This window comes from Pleurodeles waltl, chromosome 4_2 (genome assembly GCF_031143425.1).
Source record: "Pleurodeles waltl isolate 20211129_DDA chromosome 4_2, aPleWal1.hap1.20221129, whole genome shotgun sequence".
Classification (NCBI taxonomy): domain Eukaryota; kingdom Metazoa; phylum Chordata; class Amphibia; order Caudata; family Salamandridae; genus Pleurodeles; species Pleurodeles waltl.
This window is the reverse complement of record NC_090443.1, coordinates 622,092,982-622,119,409: the sequence shown is the minus strand read 5'-3', so window position 1 is coordinate 622,119,409 and position 26,428 is coordinate 622,092,982. Positions and strand designations below refer to the sequence as shown.

The following is a 26,428-nucleotide window of genomic DNA, read 5'->3' as shown; positions in this document are numbered from 1 at the left end:
CATTGGGGGCATAGATGTTCATGACTATAATTTCAGTATTGTCCCTCTGTAATTTAGGAAGAAACCATCTGCCTCCAGTGTCTGCTTCTGAGGAGAGGATAGTGAGGCCAGAGGCTTTCGATATAAGGGTGATCAGCCCATCTTTTTTGTTTGTGGCTGTGGCACATGATAAGTCACTAATCCATGCTATTTTTTAGGAGGATTGCCTCCTTCATAGCCACATTGGTTTCTTGAAGGAGAATAAGTTCCCTCTTAAGTTTGTGTGCATAGTCTAGGATTTTCTGTTGTTTGGTTGGGTGATTCAGACCCTTGACATTAAAGGAGAGTATTTTTATGCTCTGCATTTTTGTGGGAGGTGAGTCTTCTTGTCGATGTAACCAGCTAAATGCCAGTTATTATTTGCCGGTGAGGGGGGTAAGAGAGGGTGTTGGTTTGAAGGGAGAGCATGGTCGAGGGGAAACAGAATGGGTGAGAGAAAAACTGGAGAGGTTAGGGAGGAGGGAAAGAAGCTAGAGTAGCAAGAGGAAATATATGAAAGGTAAAAAGAAAATTGAGAAAAAAATGATAATATAGTGATTGATGAAATATTTGTGATGAGAATGTAGATACCATGGAGAGGTATCCAACAAAATGTAACCGAGGAGAGGCAATGGAGCCACGAGTGGTCAAGCATAGGTCCAGAATGCAGTCTTGCCACACCCTGTATAAAATGGATGGGGTGTGTATTAAGAGTCACAGCAGTCTCTAAGAATTGTATGTTTACCTATATTGTATGGTGGCTGGAGTGCCTGGCTTTGTTTCCATAGTGGTGCCTAGTGAGTTAGTTGTCATTTAGAGGGAGTGGATAATAATGTGTATTCTGTTCTTTCTATTAATGTATTTTCAGGTATAGTAGTTGTAGTATATATAGAAAGTGTAATATTTGTAGGGAGTGAGGTGGCTATTTGTGGGATGGGTGTTAGTTGGTAACAAGTTTGCCATTTTTTCTGCTGAGTTAAGTTTTTATGTCAACAGTTAGGGTTGTGAATAATGGCACCCAATGTATTTCATAATTATGGAGTCCAATGTATAGTTTGCATTAAATTCTTCACTTACTGTCATGATAGTGCTAACATAAAATCAACATAATGTCAACGTAGAGCCAACAGAGTTTCAATGAGTTATCAGTAAGGTGCCTACCTAGAACCAACATATTATCAACCTAATACCAGCATAATGTTCATATAGTGCCAGCATATTCTCAAAAGAGATTCAACAGATATCGTAGTAAGTTGATTAAGTGATCCCAAGAGTACTGTATTACAGGTAGAGTGGGCACACGTCAGTGATTTTTGATTTTTCCAACCTGCGGGTCAAAACGCAGTTTTGATAACAATTGGACAACAGCTAAGTACCCATTGGATGACACTAGATTTGTGTGATATTATCATGAATATGAGGCTGGTATCAATATCAATTAATTTCAATATAAGATTTAATAAATCTTAAATTATGTTGAAAATGAAAAGATAAAACATTGCAATAAATCCGTCATCAGGTTGAAGGCAATTATAAAACATCTGATTTGACCAGAGCAGGTTGAAGGTCGTTATAGAGGTACATTACCAGTCATTGAAGAGGAGAAGAGAAATCTTACCATTGGTTAGGGTTAACAGTAGGATGTTAGGATTATTGTTAGGTTAGTAGCTGCTATGTAGGTATTTTATTTAAGGTTTTGTAGGTTGCTGCCTTCTTTATTCTGTCTCGGTTTGAAAAAGTGGAAGCAACTCAAACAAATATTGCAGCCTGGATCAAGATGGCCACAGCACACAGAATAAATAGTCCAACAGTGTGGCAAGGATAGAAGATCCCTGATAGTGTGTTGTCGGTTGAAGGAAGTAGGAGGTTGAAAAAAGTCTTAAGGCTTGGTTGTAGATGGTGTCTTTAATTATAGGTGCTAGAAATCATAGTGCCTTCATCAAGATACAGCCAACACGTGTTTCGTCACACAGGTGACTTCATCAAGGCTGGGCCGTCCGGCCAGAATGGTAAGTAAAATGGGTGCCCGGTGATCAGCTAAGTGGGCTATAGGAAATTAAATGGATCTATTCAAATAGATAGATCTGTAAGTAATATAGCTGCCCATGCAGCAACAGGTGAGTAAGGTAATGGGCAAGTGTAGTTTTACAGGTATAGGAGACCCTGATAAGCCTGGAATCAAAACCTGTGAGAACCGGTGTAGACAAGTGTAGCGCGCGGTGTCCTGAGCGTGTTATGGACCTCCTATACCTGTAAAACTACACTTGCCCATTACCTTACTCACCTGTTGCTGCATGGGCAGCTATATTACTTAGCAGAGGGGTATGAAACTGAGGGCTGTTGGAGCTTCACTGTTTGTGGGTTTATGTGTGGGCACTCTGTGTGCTCGGGTTATTTCAAAGTCTTTGTTTAAGATTATATTGAATACTTGGGGGATCCATTTTTCAATGAGGGTGGCACAAGAAGGAGGTTGGTTCTCGCTACTTTTAATGCGCAAGTTGCCCCTTCAATTTCTGTCTTTGAGTTCAATGATGTTCCTTTATAGTTGAGCCAGTCTTGCAGTGGTAATTGATAACATTTTAGAAGAGTTGTGTTTGTGGTGTTCCAGGAGGTTTATCCATGATTGTATTTCAGAGACTCTGCCACCCAGTTGTATCATTTCTTGTTTCAAATATGCAAGGTTGATCTGTACAGTTTCTGTGGTGGATTTTGTCAATTAAGCAAGCACATGTAGCACGTCAAGTTTATGCATAAATGGGTCTAGAGTTGCGAAGTTCTCAGATCTAGATTTCATAGCGGAGTCTGGGGCCGGAGGTCCTGCTTGCCTCTCTTTTGTGCTGGTTTAGTGTCTTTCAGACGTCCGCTCGCTTCCTCTGGGTGGTGAAGTTTGGAGACTGCCATTTTAAGAGAGGACCTTACTGTATACTTTGCAACTGGGTGCACCCAGTGGGATTTCGGTAGTCCATGAAATGTTTGATAGAGGCGCTGAATGTTCGGAGGTAGGTTGAGGTATAGAAATTGGTATCCTTCCTGGGTTAGTAACACTTAAATAATTGTATATGGTGCCGCAATGCAGATTGTTGAATAGCAAGGTGTAGCACCTTGAAGTGTAGGGGATTATTCTTAGCCCCCTCCTGTCTTCAATTTGGGTTGCTGTTGAGGTGGAGAAATTAAGGATCCCAATGTGTGTAGTTCAGAAGTAAGAAAGTTCTGGAGCTTGCTTTAAAGAGAGCCGTATTAAATGGAGGTGCCCATCTTAGTGTCAGGCATAGGGACCTTTCCATATTTACTCTGGTCGGTTGGTTAGTTTTGTATATTATCCCCTTCTGTGCCCAGGACGTAATGGTTACGTCCTGAGGCACAGTGCTTGTGTGCCCAGGACGTAACCATTATGTCCTGGGCACAGAGCCCAGAGGGAGCGCTAGCGCTCCCTCTGTGGGGTTAATGGCAGGGATGGAAGGGGAAGCCCTTCCCCTTCCACCCCTGACCCCCCTAACCCCCACGTGACGTCAGCGCGCGATTGCGCGCTGATTGTCCCAAGGCTTCCTCCCATGCGATTGGAAGAGAAATGCAAAAGCATTTCTCTTCCGATCACGGGGAGGAGGCCAAGAGACTTCAAAGGGAAGGAAAGTAATTTCCTTCCCTTTGAAGTCTCGCTCAGCGTTTTAGCAGCCGGATTGCAAGACACCAGGGATTTTTTTTTCCAATGAAATTGACATGAGGGAGCGACCCCTGGGCAAGGGTCGCTCCCAGGGGGGACATTTTTTTAAAAGACCTTTTCTGCCCCCCGAGGGCAGATTGGCCTATAATTAGGCTGATCTGCCCCCAGGGGGGGGAGAAACCTCTAGGCACCAGGCAGCATTTTTATTTAATTTTTTTAATATTTTTGAGGTGGGGAGCGACCCCTTAGGCAAGGGTTGCTCCCCTAGGGGGCAAATTAGATTTAGGACATTTCTGCGCAGATTGGCCTATTTTTATGAGGCCAATCTGCCCCCAAGGGGGGCAGAAACCACTAGGCACCAGGGATCTTTTTTTTTGCGCCAACGTCACGCAAGGGGAGCGACCCCGGTCCCTGGGGGGCAAATTTATTTTAGGCCATTTCTGCCCCCCCCCCCTATTGTTATTAGGCCGATCTGCCCCCAGGGGGGGCAGAAACGTCTAGGCGCCAGGGAAAAAAACTTTTGTGTTTTTTTTTTTTTTTTTTTTAGAGATGGGGAGCGACCCATTAGGCAAGGGTCGCTCCCCTGGGGGGCAAATTGTATTTAGACCATTTCTGCCCCCCTTGGGGGCAAATCGGCCAATTTTAGGTCACCTAGGCACGGGGATCTTTTTTTTTGCGCCAATGTCACGCAGGGGGAGCAGAGGGAGCAACCTCGTAGGCAAGGGTCGCTCCCCAGGGGTTGGGGGGGCAAATTTATTTTAGGCCATTTCTAACCCCTTGGGGCCGGCTGAGCTAGAGGCCAAAATCCACAGGTAGGCACTTTGCAAAGAACACCTCTGTTTTCTGTGAAAAAAATGTGATGTGTCCACATTGTGTTTTGGGCCATTTCCTTTCGTGGGTGCTAGGCCTACCCACACAAGTGAGGTACCATTTTTATCGGGAGACTTCGGGGAACGCTGGGTGGAAGGACATTTGTGGCTCCTCTCAGATTCCAGAACTTTCTATCACCGAAATGAGAGGAAAAAGTGTTTTTTTGGTCAAATTTTGAGGTTTGCAAAGGATTCTGGGTAACAGAACCTGGTCAGAGCCCCACAAGTCACCCCATCTTGGATTCCCCTAGGTGTCTAGTTTTCACAGTTTTCACAAATGCGCTGGTTTGCTAGGTTTCCCCAGGTGCCGGCTGAGCTAGAGGCCAAAATCCACAGGTAGGCACTTTGCAAAAAACCTCTGTTTTCTGTGAAAAAATGTGTTTTGAGCCATTTCCTTTTGTGGGCGCTAGGCCTACCCACACAAGTGAGGTACCATTTTTATCGGGAGACTTGAGGGAACACAGAATAGCAAAACAAGTGTTATTGCCCCTTGTCTTTCTCTACATTTTTTCCTTTCAAATGTAAGTCAGTGTGTTAAAAAGACGTCTATTTGAGAAATGCCCTGTAATTCACATACTAGTATGGGCACCCCCGAGTTCAGAGATGTGCAAATAACCACTGCTTCTCAACACCTTATCCTGTGGCCATTTTGGAAATACAAAGGTTTTCTTGATACCTATTTTTCACTTTTTATATTTCAGCAAATGAATTGCTGTATACCGGGTATAGAATAAAAACCCATTTCAAGGTGCAGCTCATTTATTGGCTCTAGGTACCTAGTGTTCTTGAAGAAACTACAAGCACTATATATCCGCGCAACCAGATGAGTTCGCATGACGTAACGGTATATTGCTTTAAAAAATCTGACATCGCAGGAAAAAGTTACAGAGTAAAACGTTAAGAAAAGGGCTGTTTTTTTCACCTCAATTTCAATATTTTTTTATTTCAGCTGTTATTTTCTGTAGGAAACACTTGTAGGATGTACACAAATGACCCCTGGCTGAATTCAGAATTTTGTCTACTTTTCAGAAATGTTTAGCTTTCTGGGATCCAGTATTGGTTTCTCACCCATTTTGGTCACTAACTGGAAGGAGGCTGAAAGCACAAAAAATAGTAAAAATGGGGTATGTCCCAGCAAAATGTCAAAATTGTATTGAAAAATGGGGTTTTCCAATTCAGGTCTGCCTGTTCCTGAAAGCTGGAAAGATGGTGATCTTGCCACCGCAACCCCTTTGTTGATGGCATTTTCAGGAAAAAAAACACAAGCTGCCTTCTGCAGCCCTTTTTTCACATTAAAAAAAAAATATATTCACTGTATTTTGGCTAATTTCTTGGTCTCCTTCAGGGGAACCCACAAAGTCTGGGTACCTCTAGAATCCCTAGGATGTTGGGAAAAAAGACACAAATTTGGCGTGGGTAGCTTATGTAAACAAAAAGTTATGAGGGCCTAAGCGTGAACTGCCCCAAATAGCCAAAAAGAGGCTCGGCACAGGAGGGGGAAAAGGCCTGGCAGCGAAGGGGTTAAATGTTATTATCCTTATAGAGCATCGTAGAGTAGTGCCACTAAGTGCTCAACTCTAGGTGTTGGACGTTCGTAGTGATGCTGGGGTAGTCAAGTAGAGATTCATCCATGTGGAGCCCTGGTGTCGGCCATTTTAGGGTGAGGCATTGTGAGGCAGCTTCTGGAGCACTTGGTTATAGGAGGTGTTTCTCTTGAGTTTGTTCACCAAAAGTGGGTCACTGAAAGCACCACACCTTCCTATATGCTGGACACTCTTTAAAATGTCTGTGGAGTCAGTGTATTAGTCTAGTGGGCTGTTTTTGTCCCTTGGCACGGCAGAGTTCTCTGATTAGGTGGCCATTTTCCTCGGGCAGTAGCCACGCCCCCCCAAAGGGTGTAATTTGTTGGTGCAAAACCCAGACTACCTTTTTTTTTGTTAATAGGGGGTTTGCATCAAAAACCATGGGTGGTTGCATGGGAATGCCCATGCACCACCAATTGATCGCATCCTTGCCAAAGCAGGTCTAGGTGCTGCTTTGCAGTACTTTCAAGTGAATTTTCAGTGCAAAACAAGTTTTGAGATAATAGTAAATTGGAAAAAATATTTTGCGCCAATTTGCATTACATTTATGACACAAATATGATGTACAATATTGGTAAATAAACCCATTTGTCTACTAAATAGACCTGTTTAGCTTCCCTTGTAAGCAATTTTACATATATGGAAGATCAGTGCACAATACAGATTGTCATCGGATTTCACCTTTGAGAAAACAAACAGGAAACAATAACAAATCATATTTTCCAGAACACTTTTTTCCTATTTCTAAAAGCATAATTAATCAGGATTGTGTGTATACATGTTTGTACAGATTGATTCATTTAGAATTTCCCAAATCTCAATTTTGAACGATTGAAAATGTCATGCTTACAAATTTATGAAATGTTAACAAATTTGTTTTGGTATTTACATTCGAACAGTAGCTTAAATGCTAACTGTTATAACTGATGAGACTCATAAACAGCTGTATTAGGTCTAGCTAGACCTTAAAAGAATGAAATAGTAAATCCATGTAGATAAATACAAACCAAAATACAATTATACAGTAAGTGAGGTCCAATTAAAAGAAAATAGGAGACCTTGAAAACAAATGGTCATAAAATATACAGAGCCCAAACAGACAGATGAAAATTAAAAGAAAATCCATCAGTAACTGCATGATCAATGTAGCCCTCTGCCTTCTCACAGGTTTTAAAAAAGTGGCTGTTAAAAACTAATTTTCACAGAAGGAAGAGTCTGTAAATCATTAAAAGCTGCTTGGCAGTAACAAATGTTTGCTTCTTTTAAAACAGGTAGCAAGTAGTGTTTTCTCAGCAATGAATAAGATTTACAGAAAAACATAAAGTGAATTGTGCTGAATAATTGTCGCAGGGGCAGATGGGTAAACTACAGAAATATAAGCCCTGGTATGGAAAAGCAGCCAGAAATTGCACGGTGCATAGTTATAGCTAATCAATTGGAGAATATTATGTTAGTGTGTAATATTTTTCAAGAATCACTAAGTTAAAAAAAAGGCATGCTTTTATGAGCTTAGGAGAGCAGCCATTGGTATAGAATAATATCTGATTGGGTGAGTACTACTTATAGTAGCTCCACATGCAGGTGAAACCTATTGTAAGAATGAGTTTACATCCCTGTGGAGCCATGTGGATAATTGGAGGATTTCCTTTCCACATATTAATTAAGATTGCACTTGTGATACGTATCTGTGATTCAAGAGTTCTAAATAAGACTGTTATGTTATGTCATGTTATGTTATGTTATGTTATGTTATGTTATGTCAGATCGATTTGTATGGAGCAACTTATCACCCAGGAGGGTATCCAGCCGCTGGAGGAGAAACGTAGGCCAGGTGGAATTTCTAGATGAACAGCCAGATATTCAGTTTTTGCGGAAGTTGAGTAGTGAAGGGGCTCTACTGATTTGTTGTGGAAGCTCATCCCAGGTATTGGCCGCGATGGAGGAGAAGGAGCAACTTCCTGTCTTGCTTCTGCAGATGCAAGGGAAACATGAGTGGGTGAGAGAGGCTGATCGCAGCTGTCTGAATGGATTGTACAGTTGACGTCAGTTGTTGCGGTATGCTTGTCCGATGTTGTGGAAGGCCTTGTAGGCATAGACAAGCAGTTTGAATTACCATTGTTTCTGGATGGATAGTTTAGTGAGTTAAGGGGTGATTTCAATGCTTCCGGGGACATCTAAGATGAGTCTGATGCTGGTGTTTTCGATGGTCTGGAGTCTTTGGGTGAGCTGGCTGAAAACATAGGGGCATATTTACAAGCCACCTTGTACCACATAAGCGTAATATTATGCTAATGTGGCCCAATGAGGCCAAAATCCTCGCACCATATTTGCAAAGTGGCGCAGTGCATGCATTGCGCCACTTTGTAACCCTTTGCGCTACATTATGCCTGTGCCAAACCTGAATGGTGATACTCTGTATTATAGCAAGAATGAAACTCAGGGGCATATTTATACTCTGTTTGTGGCGAATGTGCGTCAAAAAGTTTGACGCACATTCGGCGCAAACCGTGCACCATATTTAAACTTTGACGCCCTAGCCCGCGGATGTCAAAATTCCTCCATGTGCGTCATTTTTTGCATGCGGGAAACCGCCTTGCGTTAGTGACATGCAAGGTAGGCGTCCCTGCCCAAAAAATGACTTTAAGGCCTGTGCGCCTTATTTATACTCTTGCGTCATTTTGATGCACAAGAGGGGGCGGGCCTTAAAAAATGGCGCACAGCCTTATGTGCCCTTCCCTGCCCCCAGGGACACCCCCTGCCACCCTCGCCCACCCACAGAGGACACCCATGGATGGGGGGACCCATCCCAGGTAAGTACAGGTAAGTTGAGGTAAGTAGACTTTTTTTTTTAAAGTGGCATGGGGGGCCTAATTTGGGGCCCCCTACATTCCACTGTGCCCAATGACCATGCACAGGGGACAGACGTCCCCTGGGCATGGCCACTGGGCAAGGGGGCATGACTCCTGTCTTTGCTAAGACAGGAGTCATTTCAATGGGGTTTGTGCGTCAAAAAATGGCGCAAGTCCGGTTTGAGGCATGATTTTTGCCTCAAACCTGACTTGCACCATTTTTTGACACACAACCCCCATTTTCCCCTACGCCGGCTCTGCCTGATTTGAGACATTTTTTTTTTACTCTGACCAGTCCACAGCGCCGGATACCGTCATTCCTTAAATAAGGCGCCTGCATGGTGCGTAGAAATGGCGTTAGCTGGCGGTAAAACATTTTACGCAAACCAGCACCAGCGCTGGTTTGCGTCAAAAAGTATAAATATGGGCCTCAGATTGGTAGGGTTTGATGAGATTATCAACTTAATGCGCTCTTGAGGCTAGCTAACTACAGAGCTCATTTGCATCACTGTCTTTTTTTAAGAATGAGTGGAGTTTACCAGTTTTCAGCAATGAGAAGATACCTGTCAGACTAGAGACTTTGTTGACATTATGATGTTACACATCATGATGTGTAGGAGGCATGGGTTTAATGAAAAATGAAGAATGGCATTTCTGTAAAAGACTACGGTTAAGTGTCTTGAAGACTCTTATTCACACCTTTATGATGTATGACCGATGATCCCTCATCCATTTTAGTATTATTTGCCCAGAATGATTACCAGTGGCTCTCAGCCCAACGGGGCTCCACTCAGTTGTGGCATGTCATCTTAGCCTCTGGTGTTGACAGTATCAGCACAATCTTGCAGATCACAGAGGTTATTAGAGCAAGCAGCCAAATATGATTTTACAAAGTCTTTGGGCCAGTTTTAGCAGTAACAGGCCCCAGACGTGAGCAGAGAGATTACAGTGAGGAGTACAGGTTATCCCCACTGCTAATGTCAGACAGGGAATTGTACATGCTGTGAATCAATAGGAGTATTCATTGAAGATGGGAATCATTGACACTGTGGTGTTAGAGGTGGACAACGGTGTTCTGAGGAGATCCCATAATTGTATAAGGGTCGAAACATTGACTATACCCCCTGAATGGTTGAGAACTACAATGCATAGAAGGGGTTAGCTAGGTTATAAAAGCTACCAATGATTGTCATAACCTTGAATTAGAAGGAGCCATTGGGAACTGTGCAGTATTTTAGTGTTTCAAATGTTGTCTAATTTCTGTAATATACTCGCACTACATCATCTGTACTGTTGATTCACTTTTTCACCCAAAAATTTGTGTTAATATTTTATGTGCAAGAATACATATATATGATGAAACTTCGTTTGTCCAGCACGTCTTTACTGATGTTGGAGATCGGTTTGTCAATGTTGATAAATTGACATTTAAATATGATAGGAGCTCAAATTACTTTTATATTGCAAAAGACTGAGGGCTTGATTTAGATCTCAGTGGATGGCGTACTCTGCCACAAAACCTGACTGATATCCTGGCTGCCTTATTTCGAGCTCCATAGGGTATAATGGGATCGTAATACGACGGATCGGATATCCAACACGTTTGCAACAGAGAATTCCCCTCCACCAAGATGTAAATCAGGGCTTGAGTAAGTTTCAGAGCCCACATACTCGTTGAATGGTAGCTCTGATGTGAAATAAGTCCCATGTGATGTTGTCTATATATTGATGTATGTTAATCCATGTCCTGTGTGTATTGGGTTGTGATTGTTGAAGTTCTAAAGCTTTCCCTCATGGGCAGTCACTCCTCCTACAGAGCTATTTCCTTCCCTCAACAGGCAGACAAACATCTAGGCACTAGGTGGATCCTCGACTCCTTCAGCAGGAAGTGAAGTGTCCAGGTGATGTGTCCTCACCTCTGGAAGACTCACTGTCAGGCAGACATATGTCCTTGTTACACAGCAACACTCTATGGAGTGCTCCCTTCCTTGGTCAGGAAAGACTTGGGACTGTAAGAAAGCGGGGTTGCTTGGATGCCACTTCTAAACACATTTTCCAGACAGGTGATGGGGATCCACTGTCTCAAGCTTTAGAACCAGTTTGGGGTAGTTCTCTTTCAAGTATCCTTTTCAGGCTGCTCTCCAGACACAGCCTCTTTGTAAAGTGATGCTTCTCAAAGCATGCAGTACTGGGCATAGCTCCAAGTAGGAGTATCAAAAACAGGAGCACAGTCAAGTGGGAGATCTTTGCACCTGGCTGTCATCAGCCTTACTGGAGTAGTTATCAATGACAGAGGCAAGAGCAGGCATGGCATAGAAACTTCCTCTTTTTGAGCAGCAGACACACCGGTACCACCGCCCACCCCAACCATCACCAAATGGCAGTGTTCAAGTGTCAAGTTTTGGAATTGTATATCATTTAGTAGGGTAAAAGGATCAATACCTGACACCTTGTTTCCTCTTGTACCAGAACCCTAATGGAGCATCGAAACGCTCATAATATCCTAAGGGAGGTCTTGAAAAAGTTTGATTGAATATCAAATCGTCAATCTGACCAAATGTTTATATGTTTTTCCAAAAATAACCTTTATTGTTAGTGTGTTTTTTCCATTCTTCATTAATCCATACTTAATACCAAGAAAGCAGCACACAAACAGCCAACACATGTTGCAAGGAATGGCCATTTTCTCAAGGCTATAAATAAACATAAGAAAAAATCACTATTAGAATTCATATATAAAAGCCTCATGGTAGTAAAGAAACAATGCTCATGATTGTCTCTGTAATCCAAATAATTGGCAAGGTCAAAAACATTTTAATTGCAACATATCTCATGGTAAGGATTGTATCGAATGAAGAATGGAAAGAATCCACACTAACAATAAAGACTACTTTTGGAACAACACATGAAATCAGGGGAGAAGCAAGGAAAGGGAATGAGAGAGAAAATATGGGACTGCATCCCAATCTCCTGGGATTCAACTGTTTCAAGGGATGGTTGTGAGGTTATTATAACATCATTTTGTTGGCACAATATGTTAGCCATAGGGCTGCAGCGTGTGCCCTTTAGCCTAGAAAACAATTCATTTTATTATTTTAGCAGAAGCCTCATTCTGTGGTGGTGTTTTTATTCCTTTAATTGTTGTTCGCTCTGCTTAGAAAGTGTTTTTGTTTCTGAGCACAACATCTTCACTCTGTACTTGCTCAAGACTGTACATGATAATGTTGTCAGTACAAAGCAGAACATCACATTCCCTGTTGTTTCATGGAAACGTACATATTCTTACGTTAGGGCAGAATTCTCAGAACATCAGATGTTTTATTATAAAAACACCTCTCTGCCTGCTGAGACTAGTCATATATCCCTCTGACAAGGGAGAAGTCTATTGGTAGACCAACAGCCCTTTTCACTGCCACCATACTCAGGTAAGGTGGATGGTGTCCTCCCAAAGGTCTTGAAGGGCCATTTAGGGTTAACACTGCTGTGATTTAGTATAGAACCCTAGTTGTGTAGGTAGGAATTCTGGCACTTAGCATTGTGACACTATGGTGGGACTTTTTATGTTTCACTTTTTCATCACAACTCTGCTATTATTATGTTTCATTATCCTAATCATTGCAGTTCATGTATTTCTATCAAGGAGGCAGTTGATTCCATAAATTTAATTGAACCAATTCCCACTTCTGTTTGTCTTTGCATATGTGAGACAAATGTAACTAAGAGAAACGGGTAAGATCTGTTCCACCACAATTCCCCTGAGAAATCAGAATGTAATGCCCACGGGTGCCACAAATCACCTCTTGGTTATTGGCGAGTTACTGCTAACTGGACGGAAGGGTTAGGCTCACAGTTGTCATGTGCTGTGGGATTGGACTCAGTTCCCCACAATCCGGTGGTGCTTCTGCCTGAATCCAGTAGTCTCATTGTTACAATGAGAGCCAACGTTTGGTCAGGTGCTGAATTATGGATCTCTCTGAGTATCTCTGACTCACTATGTGGGAAAGGCACCCCAAACCTATATAAGGAGGTGGCTGTGATATTGAGGATTTCCTCCTCAGCTAGATAGGTAGCACCTATTTAAGACTGTAGGTTGTTAAAGCTTAAACCTTAAAAGGATTCATCCCCAGTTGGTGTCCTTATCTCTGAACAAGTGGATTCAACATGGTGAACCCACAAGGGGTGGTAATTGCAGTAAACATGAGCCACCCCTCACTAATCATTTACTAAATAATGGCCTCACAACCCAGGGATGTACTGTTACATTTGTTGTTGATGCACATCCAGCTTAAAGAACAGAATTGTTTTGCTTTTGGGTTAATTTTACTGAAGTTGATGGGAACAGCAATACATGTCATCATTATACACATGCTAATGCACCTGCACAATACATAGCATATGTATACATAGAAATAACTTTATAATTTCAAGACCACCAAAACTGGCTTGATGGTGCCCTACTACATACAAAACTTCATGTTAGGCTAGGTCCTTTGAGCAATTGGTCACACATACTGATAATGGCATCTTGTCTGTAGCTGAGGTTCACCGCTTATACATTGAGGTTGTAGTGATATATAGATTCTTAGTACACTTTGTAATGCAAACATTGAATACTAACCCAGCGTGGGCTGCTCCAGCACAACGGCACGCAGTCACACCAGGCATTAACCCTACAATGGCGCCTTTGATTATGGGTAAGGTACCCGCAAAACATGAAGAAATTCTGTTTTGTTTAGCACAAAAAATAACCGTGCTGGAAGCAGAGTTTGCCCATTCAGGACCCCAGGATAAACACAGAATTCTCACTATATGCTTACCATTTGGGATGGTTCCCTCAGTGGAAAATTGTACCACCTGGGGCACAGTATTTGCTGCAGTCTACACTACTGCACTTGGTACACCAACCCTTGCCAATCTTCCAGAATTGTTAAAACAAATTCAAGATGAATACGGGGCTGTCCCAGCCCTGGATTTTGGGCTGCAATTAATGGGTAATTTTGCTACAGTGGCCTCAATTATATTAAGTAACCTTAAAGGGGAAGCAGTAGGTTTGACAGTACGTCAGCAGCTCCAGGATGTTCCTCCACAGGATCAAGACAGTGAGATGGCTAAAATAATTGCCAAAACCCATCCAAGTATATGTCGGGATAGTTTGGGAGCCAGAACTAGTAAACCACAATTACAGGATAAATCCAAGCGAGCAGCTGAGGGTTCTAAGAAAACTCTGGGATACATAAAAAACAAACACCTAAAAAAGACAGGGGAGAATCTTTGCAATCAGAGACCCCTGAGAGATGCTATAACTTAAGAAATAGGGATAATATAAAAATTCCTGCTAGATATCAATATATTGATGCAAGCTAATCTTGTTCTTTTCAGGACTCACTGGATAAATGTAGTGACAGAGGTGGGCGATCAGAACAACAAACAGAGTACATGAAACCGAAAAAAGATTCACAACACTCATCAGAAATTTCAATTAAAAAAGAAGAGAAACTTCCAGAACAAAAACCACAATTTGAAAAGAAGAAGCTAACAGCTATTTCTACAAGAAATACCACGCAAGATGAGAGTTTTACTAAAGTACAGGAACTGGGCACTGACTCTGCTAGACAGCGCAGCAGAGGTTACAATAGTTCTCCGGAATCTTCAAGAGCATCTGGAGGTGAAAGCAACTGATGACTATTTAGAAGTCGAAACTGCGGACATGCGCTTGTCCTCTCCTAATAGGGTATTCAAAATGAAAATACAATTTCTCGAAATGACTGATATTTATGAAATTTTATTGGCTGAAAAAGATTGGCCACCAGAATTTGTCTGTGCAGTCCTATAGGGTGAAGAGCTCATTAAGACTTCTTTCTTGCCCCCAGTTACTGTAGAGCAATGAGAAGCTTATGCATTTGATTGGGCATAAACACAAGCCCCTGCGCTGTATCGCAATAATGTGGGGTGGGATAAAAATTCCCCCTACCACATACTACCAATTAGGTCTCAATCACAGCCTCAACCTCAATATCATATTAAGCATGAGGCTAAAACATCTGTAAGAGAGATTCTCACACAGTTAGAATACCAGGGTGTAATTGAGCCTTGTATTTTACCAATGAATAATCCCCTATTTCCCATTGCTAAACCAGACCATTCATATAGAATAGTCTTAGACTGCAGACATTTAAATAGTCATACATGCACATTTGCTATCCAAAATGCACACAGCACAGCACTTGTTAACAAACTAGTGTGCAAAAATACAAAAGAACATTGGATATTTCCAATGGCTTCTTCTGCAAAAATATAGCAGCTAAAAGTAGGGACTTTATAGCATTTAGCACTTTAAGCCTGCAGGAAAAAATTTGTAGGCTCCCATAAGGGTATAAGCACAGTCCTGGGCTGTTCTCAGCACGTGTAACATCCATTTTACACAACATTGACCATGAGGCGTTGTCCTCTGTAGATGACATCTACCTTACGGATGATGATCTCGTTTAACATCTAATGCGGGTGACACGCACTGTTGTGGGATTTGCCGAATTCGGCTACAAATTAAATTTTAAGAAAACAAAAATTGCCTTTCTAGGTGTTTTCCTTCTGGCATAAGAGTTATCAGATAAAGGAAAGAGCCTAGCTCTCCACTTTCTAGAAAAATGTGCACAATTGCAACCACCAAAAACAATAAAAAAGCTTGAGTCATTATTGTTTTTTTTTAACTTTGGCAGAACTTACATTCCATATTATGCACAATGCATTAAACCATTATATGATTTAATACACCCTGACTTGTCAAGTAAATATTGGACAGCCAAACACACACGCATTCTCAAAGCATTGCAACAAGACATGCTTGCATCATAACACTCACAGACAAGGGACAACAAAACACATGTGGACACCAGATTAATCGCTGGTGGCATTGGCTTCACCTATTTAACATTCAATGAGGGTGATATTGTCCCCATAGCATCCAAATCACATTTGTATTCCACAGCCGAACAATGCTTTGCTCCCCAAAAAAGATTTTGACTGCTGTTCAATGGCTGTCATTAAAGAGAGTCCTTTGGCTCAGGGGAAACGCATCATTGTCTTATCTCCAATCCCAGCCCTGGACGCTGTTACAAAAGCCAGTTTTTTAAATGCGGAAGCATTACGTACACACTGGTTCCAATAGGCAACGTCTCTGACAGCTACTGATGTTGATTACATTTTTGACCAAAAAATACAAACTCAAGAATTCCTTCAATGCGAAATGGAATATCCAATACAAGCAAACACTTTGCCTATTGATCAATATCAAACAATTACTTACACTGATGGTTCAGCTCAACCGGCCATAGGCACCAAACACCAATACTCCATTGCTTGCATGGCTGTGAGTGGCTACATGAAAGATGGTGAATTCCATCCACAAAATACTTCCAAGCAGACCTTTGTGGACTGCACTGCACATCTAGCAGAGCTTCAGGCTCTGGTGATGGCACTGGACCACACAGATCCAGAACAACTAATGTTGATATTCGTATTACTGTGTACAGTCCTTCAAGGTATATCTGCATTACTGGTGTCAGAATGAGTTAAGAGATTCAAAAGGTAACACCATTAAACACAGGTTACTGTGGGTGGAAGTAGTGGATTTGAAAGAGACGCTACCCAATGCCCATGTAGTTCATACACTGGAACATCAATGTGTAGGAATACACATTACTGGCAATACATTGGCTGATGAAGTGGTCAAGTCAGCAGAAGCTATGGCTTTTGTTGCTGCAACTCGTTCATGAACGAGGCTGGATGATGAAACACTGGCTGTTGTGAAAGCTTCGGCTGATGGAAAACAATTACCAAATGTATAGCCTGCCAAATAGTCCTGCTGCATAACTAGCCTGAATACTGCCTTAGTAATGATAGCAGGGATAGGTGATTGTGTGATCTCCAACCAAGATCAAAGATCTGAGTTGATAAAAGCACCACCTGAAGGAGTTGCTTCAGCCCATGCAGATGTGACAGCTACTATTTATTTACTACAAAAAAAATGCTATTGGTGGTCAGGTCTGTACAAACAGACAAAATAGTATGTCCTTTGCTGTGACATCTGTCAGCAAATAAAAGGGTCCACCATCAAAGGTCCACTGCAGACACCCCTTCTTATTTCAAACAAACCACTGCAATGTGTGTACCTGGACCATTTTGGGCCTCTGACACCTGATGGTGCATACAAATACATGTTAGTCACTGTCGACTCATGCTCCAGATTTCTATTGGCATGGCCACAACGATCAGCTGGCGCTCTAACTGTTATTAAAGATTTGCAAGTCTTTATCTGGACATATGCAGTTCCCTTATTCCACTCGGACCAGGGCCCTGCCTTTGCCTCAAGAACATTCAAGGCCCCTCTGGCTTCATTAGGGGTCTAACTCCATTTCTCCTCCCTATAATCCAGAGGGTAACAGAGTAGAACCAAGACTTAAAGCAATCCTTAACAGCAAGAGTACTAGGCACGGGTCGTAGTTGGCTTAATCACCTGTATGGATTCCTGAGGGCACTTAATATTCTGTCCAGAAGGTCCCTGGGAGGGCGCACTCCATATGAGGTGCTGTTTGAAACACAAATGTATGTTCCAGATCTTGATGGCTCTCGCACAGAGGTGGCCGACACGTCTTTTGACATAAATGAATGTGTCACTGTTTTGCAGGAATTACAACAGTGATGATAACATGTCTGCCTGCACTGCCTCCTTAAGAATAAGGGATGCACCAATAACATCTACCAGCAGGATTCCAAAAGTTGGAGATTTGGGGCCAGATGTACAAAGCGTTTTGCATGGTGCAATCAGATAAATTTGCTGTTTGCGCCATGCAAAACGTGCATCGCGATGCTCATTCCCATTTTGCGAGTCGGTAACCTGGTTACCGACTCGCAAAATGGGAATGCGACTCGCAAATAGGAAGGGGTGTTCCCCTTCCTATTTGCGATTCGCAACGCGATGCAGAATTGCTTTGTGACCGCGAACGCGCTCGCAAAGCAATTCGCAGTTAGCACCCATTACAAATGGATGCTAACCCATTCCAAAAGGGACACCATCCTGCATATGGGTTTACAACTCTCAAATTGCGAGTCGCTCAGACTCGCAATCTGCGAGTCGCAAACCCAAACTCACCTACATCTGGCCCCTAGTGTGAGAAACAATTGCTGTGAAAGAGGAGTTTGGTCCTTCCTATTGTGCACCGGTTGCAGTCCTAGGTATACTCAGTACAAGAACTGTTATTCTACCTCCACTGCCTGGGTCAAAGGAAAAGCGCTTTGTCTTTATTGATAATGTCAAGTTAAACAGCAGACCTAGAGGACTCCTGGATAGTTACCGAATTCCTCTTGCTACAGACCAGGAAGTTCCTCTACAGGTTTTGAGCAACGATGCTGACATGTCCCCGAGCTGACAGGTGCCAGAGCTTATGGAGGATGGAAAATGATCTTTCATTAGTATCACTATGTTCATCTTTGACAAAAAAGTCCAAAATAACGAGCAATTCTACTCAAATTCGACTCAAACTGATGGAATTGTTTACTACAAACTACCAAGGAAGACTTCTGCCAGTTCTCCACTCACTCATACGGCTCCAGTTTTTGCATGCTTCTGGATACTTTGCTGACAGCAATGACTCTTTCAACAACTCATCTACTTTTTCTGTGGCACAATTGTTAAGAGCACGTAAGCTGATAAATTGGCTCAAAATTAACTAATTTATTCGTTCATGGAAGTATCAATCGTTCATACTAACTGTACTTGCCTGTCTGCCTTGGATTGGGTTTGCCATCATCTTTTTCTCACTCATACATGGTCATTATCTTCCTGAATGCTCTGCAGTCAAACTGGGGGATTAGGTCCTAAAACCACATCATTCCTCACAAAAGGTCTGTCGATACTTGTCCCTAGTGAACATTTCAGCTATACAAATTCCTGATGGGATTGTTTCGGATAAAGTATCTCTTGATGTATTTGGCCAAAGGGAGGTTCTTCAAAATCGAGTTGTTTTCAAACTTTCAATGAATGATATATTAACACCTAGGGTTGTTTCTGATGACTGGGATGTAAAAACAGTTGATTCTATCCTTTCTGAGCTTTAATATTTTTCTGTATTTGAAAGTGAAGATATTTACCAAACAATAGAAAATGATGGGGCTATGTTCTGTTATAATTATTATAGACATCATTTCATTCATAGAGCTAGCACACTGAAGACTGTTTTTAATTATACACAATGGGAACATTGTCCTACCTCACCAGTGGGGAGTTCTAAAAGATATATGGAAAGGCTTGCATATATTTCTGGGCATAATGTTAAAAATGCTGAGTCCTATTATTTTATGGAATTGCACAATGTACTATTAACTGACACAAAATTGATTTATTCTGATCCCTTTGATTCTCGGTTAGCGATAGATGGCTATGAATATTGGATGAAGACAATTGACTTAAAGAGTGTTTGGGGAACTAAAAATTGTCAAATACAGGGAAGGAAAGCTTTATTTAGAGCATGCCTGATATATTTACAAATAATATTTTTAAATGACGCAGTACAGCAGACAAGTTGTCTTGGCTTGACAAAAATTAAAGAATTGAGCCCAGTATCCCCACTCCCGCAAAATTTTACCAATGACAAAATACAATAATGCAACTGAAGAACAGCTTGATGGGTGGTTTTTGTGGCCAGTGGTCACAAATGGTTGTCATGTATGTTTTGTAAACTCAATGGGGGGTTTTAGCGTGAGCAGACCAGACCCTCATTATTTGTGTTCAGAACATTTGGGTATGGTGACAACATACAGTGTAGGGAAGTTAGGCTAGCAAGGGTTAAAAAGTTTCTCACTAAACACTGTAAAAGAACCCCTCAGTCTCCTGTCAAATAACACAGACTTGCAAGATTTCCTATTAGGCCCCAAAAGACAACATAAAAAGTGGTCCTTTTATGCAATATACAATGAGATTTGAAAACTTTCACAACAAAAAGCCACTGCCCGGTTAAGGCAAATAGATCAGGAAAACTTACAGAACAAATTCACCATTTTAGACAATGGGATTAATATGTTGTCTGGCCGCATATGCATTCTTAACAACATAATTTCTTCTGCAAGTGACATTATGCAAACTGACATGTCATTCTTACAACATGGATAGATTAAATTTACGTCCATTATTCAGTTGGGATGGACACTACAGACATTAAAAAGTGGTTGCGTTCCATGGCAATACATTAGAGCAAAAGACCTGTTTGCCACATTTAATTTGACGTGACAGCAACAAATAATAAAAGAAGAAGCGACTTATGTTACTTTAAATATCAAAAGGTTAGAAAAGTTGCCTTTTACTGAGGTGGAAATTCCATCTGCAGTATGGTTAATTCATTGGCTTATCAATCTGCCTATTTCAACACTACAGTTCACATCTTGCTTGAAACACATTCCAGTAGGCAGATATTAAAAGGCTAGGAGATAGCTACATTCATGAGGTGTGAGAGCTATCCTTCTCGTACAAATGTTTCAATGGCATGAAAGAGGTCTTTTTTTAGTGGTAGCAATAGAGAGACCTCTGTGAGCAATTCAATGGTTTGTAAACAGCTGTCCCAGCATGGAGCATGTAACGCTTCAGCAGCAAATTTTGCTTGTTATCTGAAGGGAGTTCCTGTCTCCTTGATTTGATTAGCTTTCCAGGTGCTCTAAAATGGAATCTATGTGCTTCTAAATTATGAGGGCTGTTGTGAAATACGAGCCAGAATGGCCTATGTAGTTTCGATCTTCAAAATTGTTATGTGTTGCAGTAAAGTAGCAAACATTTGGCCTTGTATTGCTACTTCTAAAGTAAGATTTTTAGGCCCATATTTATACTTTTTGACGCAAACCAGCACTGGCGCTGGTTTGCGTCAAAGATTTTACCGCCGGCTAATGCCATTCCTACGTGCCATGCGGGCGCCTTATTTAAGGAATGATGTTAGCCGGCACTGCGGACTGTTCCGAGTAAAAAAAAAATGACTCAAACCAGGCAGCGCCGGCATAGGGGAAAATGGGGGTTGTGCATCACAAAATGGTGCAAGTCAGGTTTGAGACAAAAATCATGCCTCAAACCGGACTTGCGCCATTTTATAACGCACAACCCCTATTGAAATGACTCCTGTCTTAGCAAAGACAGGAGTCATGCCCCCTTTTCCAATGACCATGCCCAGGGGACTTTTGTCCCCTGGACATGGCCATTAGGCACAGTGGCATGTAGGGGGGCCCAAATTAGGCCCCCCATGCCACTTAAAAAAAATAAAAATAAAAATACTTACCTCAACTTACCTGCACTTACCTTGGGTGGGTCCCCCCATCCATGGGTGTCCTCCAGGGGTGGGCGAGGGTGGCAGGGGGTGTCCCTGGGGGCAGAGAAGGGCACCTCTGGACTCTTTCCATGGCCATGAGCCATGGAAGTGAGCCCACAGGTCCCTTAACGCCTGCCCTGAGCCAGGCGTTAAAAAACAGTGCACTTCAGGCTGTGTGCTGTTTTTTAAGGCCCGCCCTCTCCTGTGCGTCAAAATGATGCAGGAGTATAAATTCATTTTTTGGGTGGGAACGCCTACCTTGCATGTCATTAACGCAAGGCAGTTTGCTGCATCCAAAAAATGACTCACACGGAGGAATTTTGACGTCCGCAGGCTCAGACGTCAAAGTTTAAATATGGTGCATGGTTAGCGCCGAATGTGCGCCAAAATGTTTGACGTACATTCGGCACAAACAATATTATAAATATGCCCCTAAGAATCTAAATTGACAGTTTTTATTTAACCTGCTTCAGTGTGTTTTGCTTGTCAACTTGAACATTTAGTATATATTTTAGTTAAGTTTATCATAGTACATTTATGCTGACCTCTACACTTTGAGGCAACAAGGGACCGTTTTGTAAGGGTATTTTAGCATCATTTTATGGGCACGTTATTTTAGCCATAGGCCTGAAGCGTGTGCCCATTAGCCTAGAAAACAATTCATTTTATTCTTTTAGCAGAAGCCTCATTCTGTGGTGACGTTTTTATCTGTTGTTCACTATGCTTAGAAAGTGTTTTTGTTTCTTAGCACAACATCTTCACTCTGTGCTTGCTTAAGGCTGTACACAATAATGTTGTTGGTACAAAGCGAAACATCACATTGCCTATTGCTTCATAGAAACATATGTATTCCTATGTTAGGACAGTATTCTCAGAACATCAGATGCTTTATTATAAAAACACCTCTGCCCACTATACGCTAGAGGGACATTCCAGCCAGAAGTTGTCATTGCATGCTGTTCATTTCATTGCAGCTGTCTGCTGAGACTTGACATATTTTCCACCTACATAGGAGAAAACTCTTGGTAGACCAACAGCCCTCTTTGCTACTGCCATATTCAGGTTTGGGGAATGGTGTCTTCTCATGGGTCTTAAAGGGCAGGTTAGAGCTAACACTGCTGTGCTCTGGTATAGAACCTTAGTGGTGTAGGTAGGAATTCTGACACTTACCATTGTGGCACTATGGTGGGACTTTTCTTATGTTTCACTTTGTCACCACTCTGCTATTGTGTTTCATTGTGCTTATCATTGCAGTACATGCCTTTCTATCTAGGATGCAGTTGATTCAATAAAATTAATGGAACCAATTCCTGCTTCTGTTTGTGTTTGCATGTTTGAGCCGAATGTAACTGAGAGAAACAGGTAAGATCTGTTCCACCATGATTTCCCTGAGAAATCAGAATGCCACGCACAAGACTGCCACAAATCACCTCTACTCTTGGGTATTGGTGAGGTACTGCTAGTTGGCTGGAAGGATTAGGCCGACAGTTGTCATGCGGTGTGGGATTGGACTCAGTTCCCTACAGTTCGGTGACGCTGCCGCCCAAATCCAGCAGTCTCATTGTTATAATAAGAGCCAACACGACAATGGCACCACTGTCTCGATGTTATGGAAATAGGTAGATCTGACCAGTTGGAAGACAGATGGTATAAGATTAGTACTTAGTACCAGCTGAGTCTCAAGTTTCAGCAATGGATAATAATATGACAAGCTTGGAGCCTACCAGGACTCAGGGAAATGTCCCAGAATGTTGCTGAAAACACACCTGTAAGACTCTACTAACAAATGAGACAAGAGACAGCACAACCAACAGAACAAGGCAATGAAGGTAACTGGAACTGAAGGAACTGAGAAGAAGTGGATTCATACACTATTACCAACCTCGGAAACTATATGAAGGTATAGAAATGTAATGGTACTTATGTAGCCTCGAAGACCTTGCATGCAGTACATGGACATGGCATAGATATTAATGAGAGATTGTATAGATGAATGAATGAGGATGTGATGTGTTTGCTAGGGAGTGAACCAGTAAGCTTTTTAAACTAAATGTTATGTAAGAGACCTGTGTCAAAAGTATTGTTGATTGTTCATTTAATCCTGGAGATGTGTTGATTGTTCATTTAATCCTGGAGATGGAATTTTGAACACTAAAAAGTTATTTTGGAATCATGTATTAAATAAATTCAAGATTTGAGTCCAGACAGAATCCTTCTGAGCCATGTGCACATGTATTACTTTTTAGAATTATAAACAGTGATACAGTAGATGGTTGAATAGAGCTTGTTCTTTCTAATTTCTAGTCCTGTCTTCATCCTTCTCACTTCAGTTTCTGGATCTCCACCCTCCAGTCGCAGTAATACAGACAAAACACTGCCAGTGTTTGGGGAAACTGTCCTCATCCTTGGTCTGGTGCCACGTTAAGCCAGGCAGATCCAAAAAGGATCCCACCAGCTTCAGTATTAAGACTCACAGAAACATAGAGTTACACATGCGCACACAAACGCACGTGCACACACACACACATAACAGTGCAAGATTCTGGCTCTTCACATAACAGCAGTACTTTACATGACTGGATTCAGTACACCACACCTTCACAGGCACAGATTAAAAAGGTTTGGTTAGACCAAAATCATAAAACAGGGTATGCTACCATGAATGACTTACTTGATGAACCGATGACAGGGGTAGTAGTCTGCTGTCTTTTCTGATGGCATGCTTATTGGGCCCCTTCAGGTCACAGGAGGGGTCCTGGACATCACGTTGTCAGGTACAAGCAGAGACATCTGCACTTATGCTAGATTAGAGTGACACTGCGTCCAAAAGAATAGTCAGGATACCAGATTCACATGCAGTCAGCCACTTAGGGAAGAGGTACACCCCATTCACTGTGCAGGGGAGATTCCAGTCACAACACACTATACTGAGTATCTCTTATTAAAGGGAATACTTGCTAAAAAATAAACATAGAAAGATCTACAAGAAAAATGCTATTTCCCATATAAAGTAGTCAGAAGCCAGCCCCAAGATACACTTGATGAACAGTAATAAATTGCAAATGATGTATGGCTTCCTATAATGGAATGAAAATGTTGTGTGTATCTTATTCACACACTGAACTGAAATATTTCTAAGGTCTTTCAAATTCGGCAGTCAAAGAAATTGAGGCACAGTGAAACAAAGTGATTTGCCAAGGATGATACAATTTAGTCAAGTGAGGAAAGGTGGTGGTGGGGGGGGGGGGAGGTTGTCCCAGGATTCCCAGTCACACGGTGTGCAGTCAGCCACTGAACAATGTTTACTTCTCTCTTCAGTTTTATCCAAAAAATTAAGACGTTTTGCTTAGATATCTTTCAAAAGGTAAACTAATACACTGGGCTTAATACATGTTTTTAGCAAAATACAGATATCACATGATGAAGTTACTCCCAAATGTACATTTGCAAGATTACACAATCTCCCTTCAAAAACGCTTTTCCCTACAAACCCACAAACAATGGAGGTATACCCTTTATATTCCACCCAGGTTAGAGATCAACTGCTGCCTTTGCAGGGAATAGGATGAATTTGAAGTCGTGAATGTGTTAAAAAAAGATTATGAGTGCGATCAACCTTTGAATTTGTGGGTATTCCCACGTTTTCAAGGGTATCCTTGCCCTGGAATGCCAACTCCCCACCCCTTTGGTAGAAGGTACCCTTATCTATTATAACTCTATTGTGTGCGTAACTGGATGTGTGCGTAACTGAATTTAAGACATCAAAGCTCAGCTTTTGTATATTCCTTGCAGTCATAAATCATGCAACTTTCTAAATGTTTTCTGTTCCAAGTATGAGGACTTTTAACATATTAATCCTCACTGCTAATCCATTAAACGTGATCTCCGAAGGTGCGCTTATTTATTATCCCTGTATATCAAATTAAAGATAGCAAATTTGGTGTCGTTCTCTTAAATACGGGGGTGATGGGGAGTTATCCTAAGTAGGTAGATTCTGAAATGGGAAGAAGGAATAAAGAAGGCCAATAACTATCTGGGAATTGTCACGCCTCTTTTAACTTGAGAATGATAGTGCCACTCAGCTATATCTGATGCCAATGCAAACATCTAAAACCAGATTTTTTTAATCGTATTCACTAACCATGCTCCACTATTTCATTCTTTAAAACAGGATATTGTTATTTTGACATAGCGGACAAAATAATGCATTCTTTAAGTAAAAGGCAGAATCTCTATAAAGGCCACAACCAAGCCCAGGTACTGCATTGACACGCCATTTACCTGTTTTTATTTCACGCTCTAAGGCAGCATGGGGCTTAGATAACTTTGAAAATTCACCAATAATTCAAAATAAAAATCACACTACGAAGAAGCATTTGGAACTGAATAACATTAAAAATGTTAATATGAGCTAGACATGAAAAAGAAGCGACGTTTGCAGCAGAGTGTTGTTTGAGTACAAAGAGCAAAATCACATTTACAAACAGTTAATTATCAATTATCCACAATAAAAAAAAAATCACCTTCTTCGATCCTGTGTACAACTGGGCCATATTGAGTTGAAATATGTTTCAGCGACGAGCACACAGCGACGGCTTTGAACACCTGTTGACAGCCTCACATTGGCATGGAAGGAAACATGTTGCAGAAAGAGAAATATTTAACTATGCCTTCCAACCAATCCGCTGTTCTTTTTCTACAAATGATACTTTGACTTTTAAATGTGGAAGGAAGGAGGAGGGAGTACACCTACGCGTCGGACACATTCAATATTGCAAAATGGCTTGCTTTGAAACAGTGTTGCTGGTTATTAACAGAAATAGTTTTTTTGCTGCCAGTGGTAGCTAATAAAAAGGCGCTTGCAGGATGAGATTGGCAGGAAGCCCATAACAAACTATCCAAACATGATTTAATGACCCAAGTTCATGTTAGGTTTGCGCTGTGTTCATCTGAGTAAAATGTTTTGACAGACAACCAGAGCACAGTGCGTTAAAAATGCGCAGTAGTGTCATGAAATGTTTTAACTTAAATACTATTGTTACCTAGAGACTAGGGGCCATATTTACAAGGCCTATGGTGCAGGGTGGTGCAACAAGTGCCCTGCTCC

The 26,428-nt window shown here is 41.6% G+C and overlaps 1 protein-coding gene across 1 annotated transcript in view; it reads right to left on the bottom strand.

Annotated features, from left to right (window-relative positions):
• Positions 1 to 25,987, bottom strand: part of LOC138294197 (uricase-like) — a 188,491-nt gene extending 162,504 nt beyond the window's left edge. Inside the window, exon 1 of the mRNA XM_069233357.1 lies at positions 25,845 to 25,987. Within this exon, the coding sequence (XP_069089458.1) occupies positions 25,845 to 25,874 (30 nt within the window). The 5' untranslated portion in view covers positions 25,875 to 25,987. The remainder of the gene's footprint in view (positions 1 to 25,844) is intronic.
• Between the last annotated feature and the right edge of the window lie 441 nt (positions 25,988 to 26,428).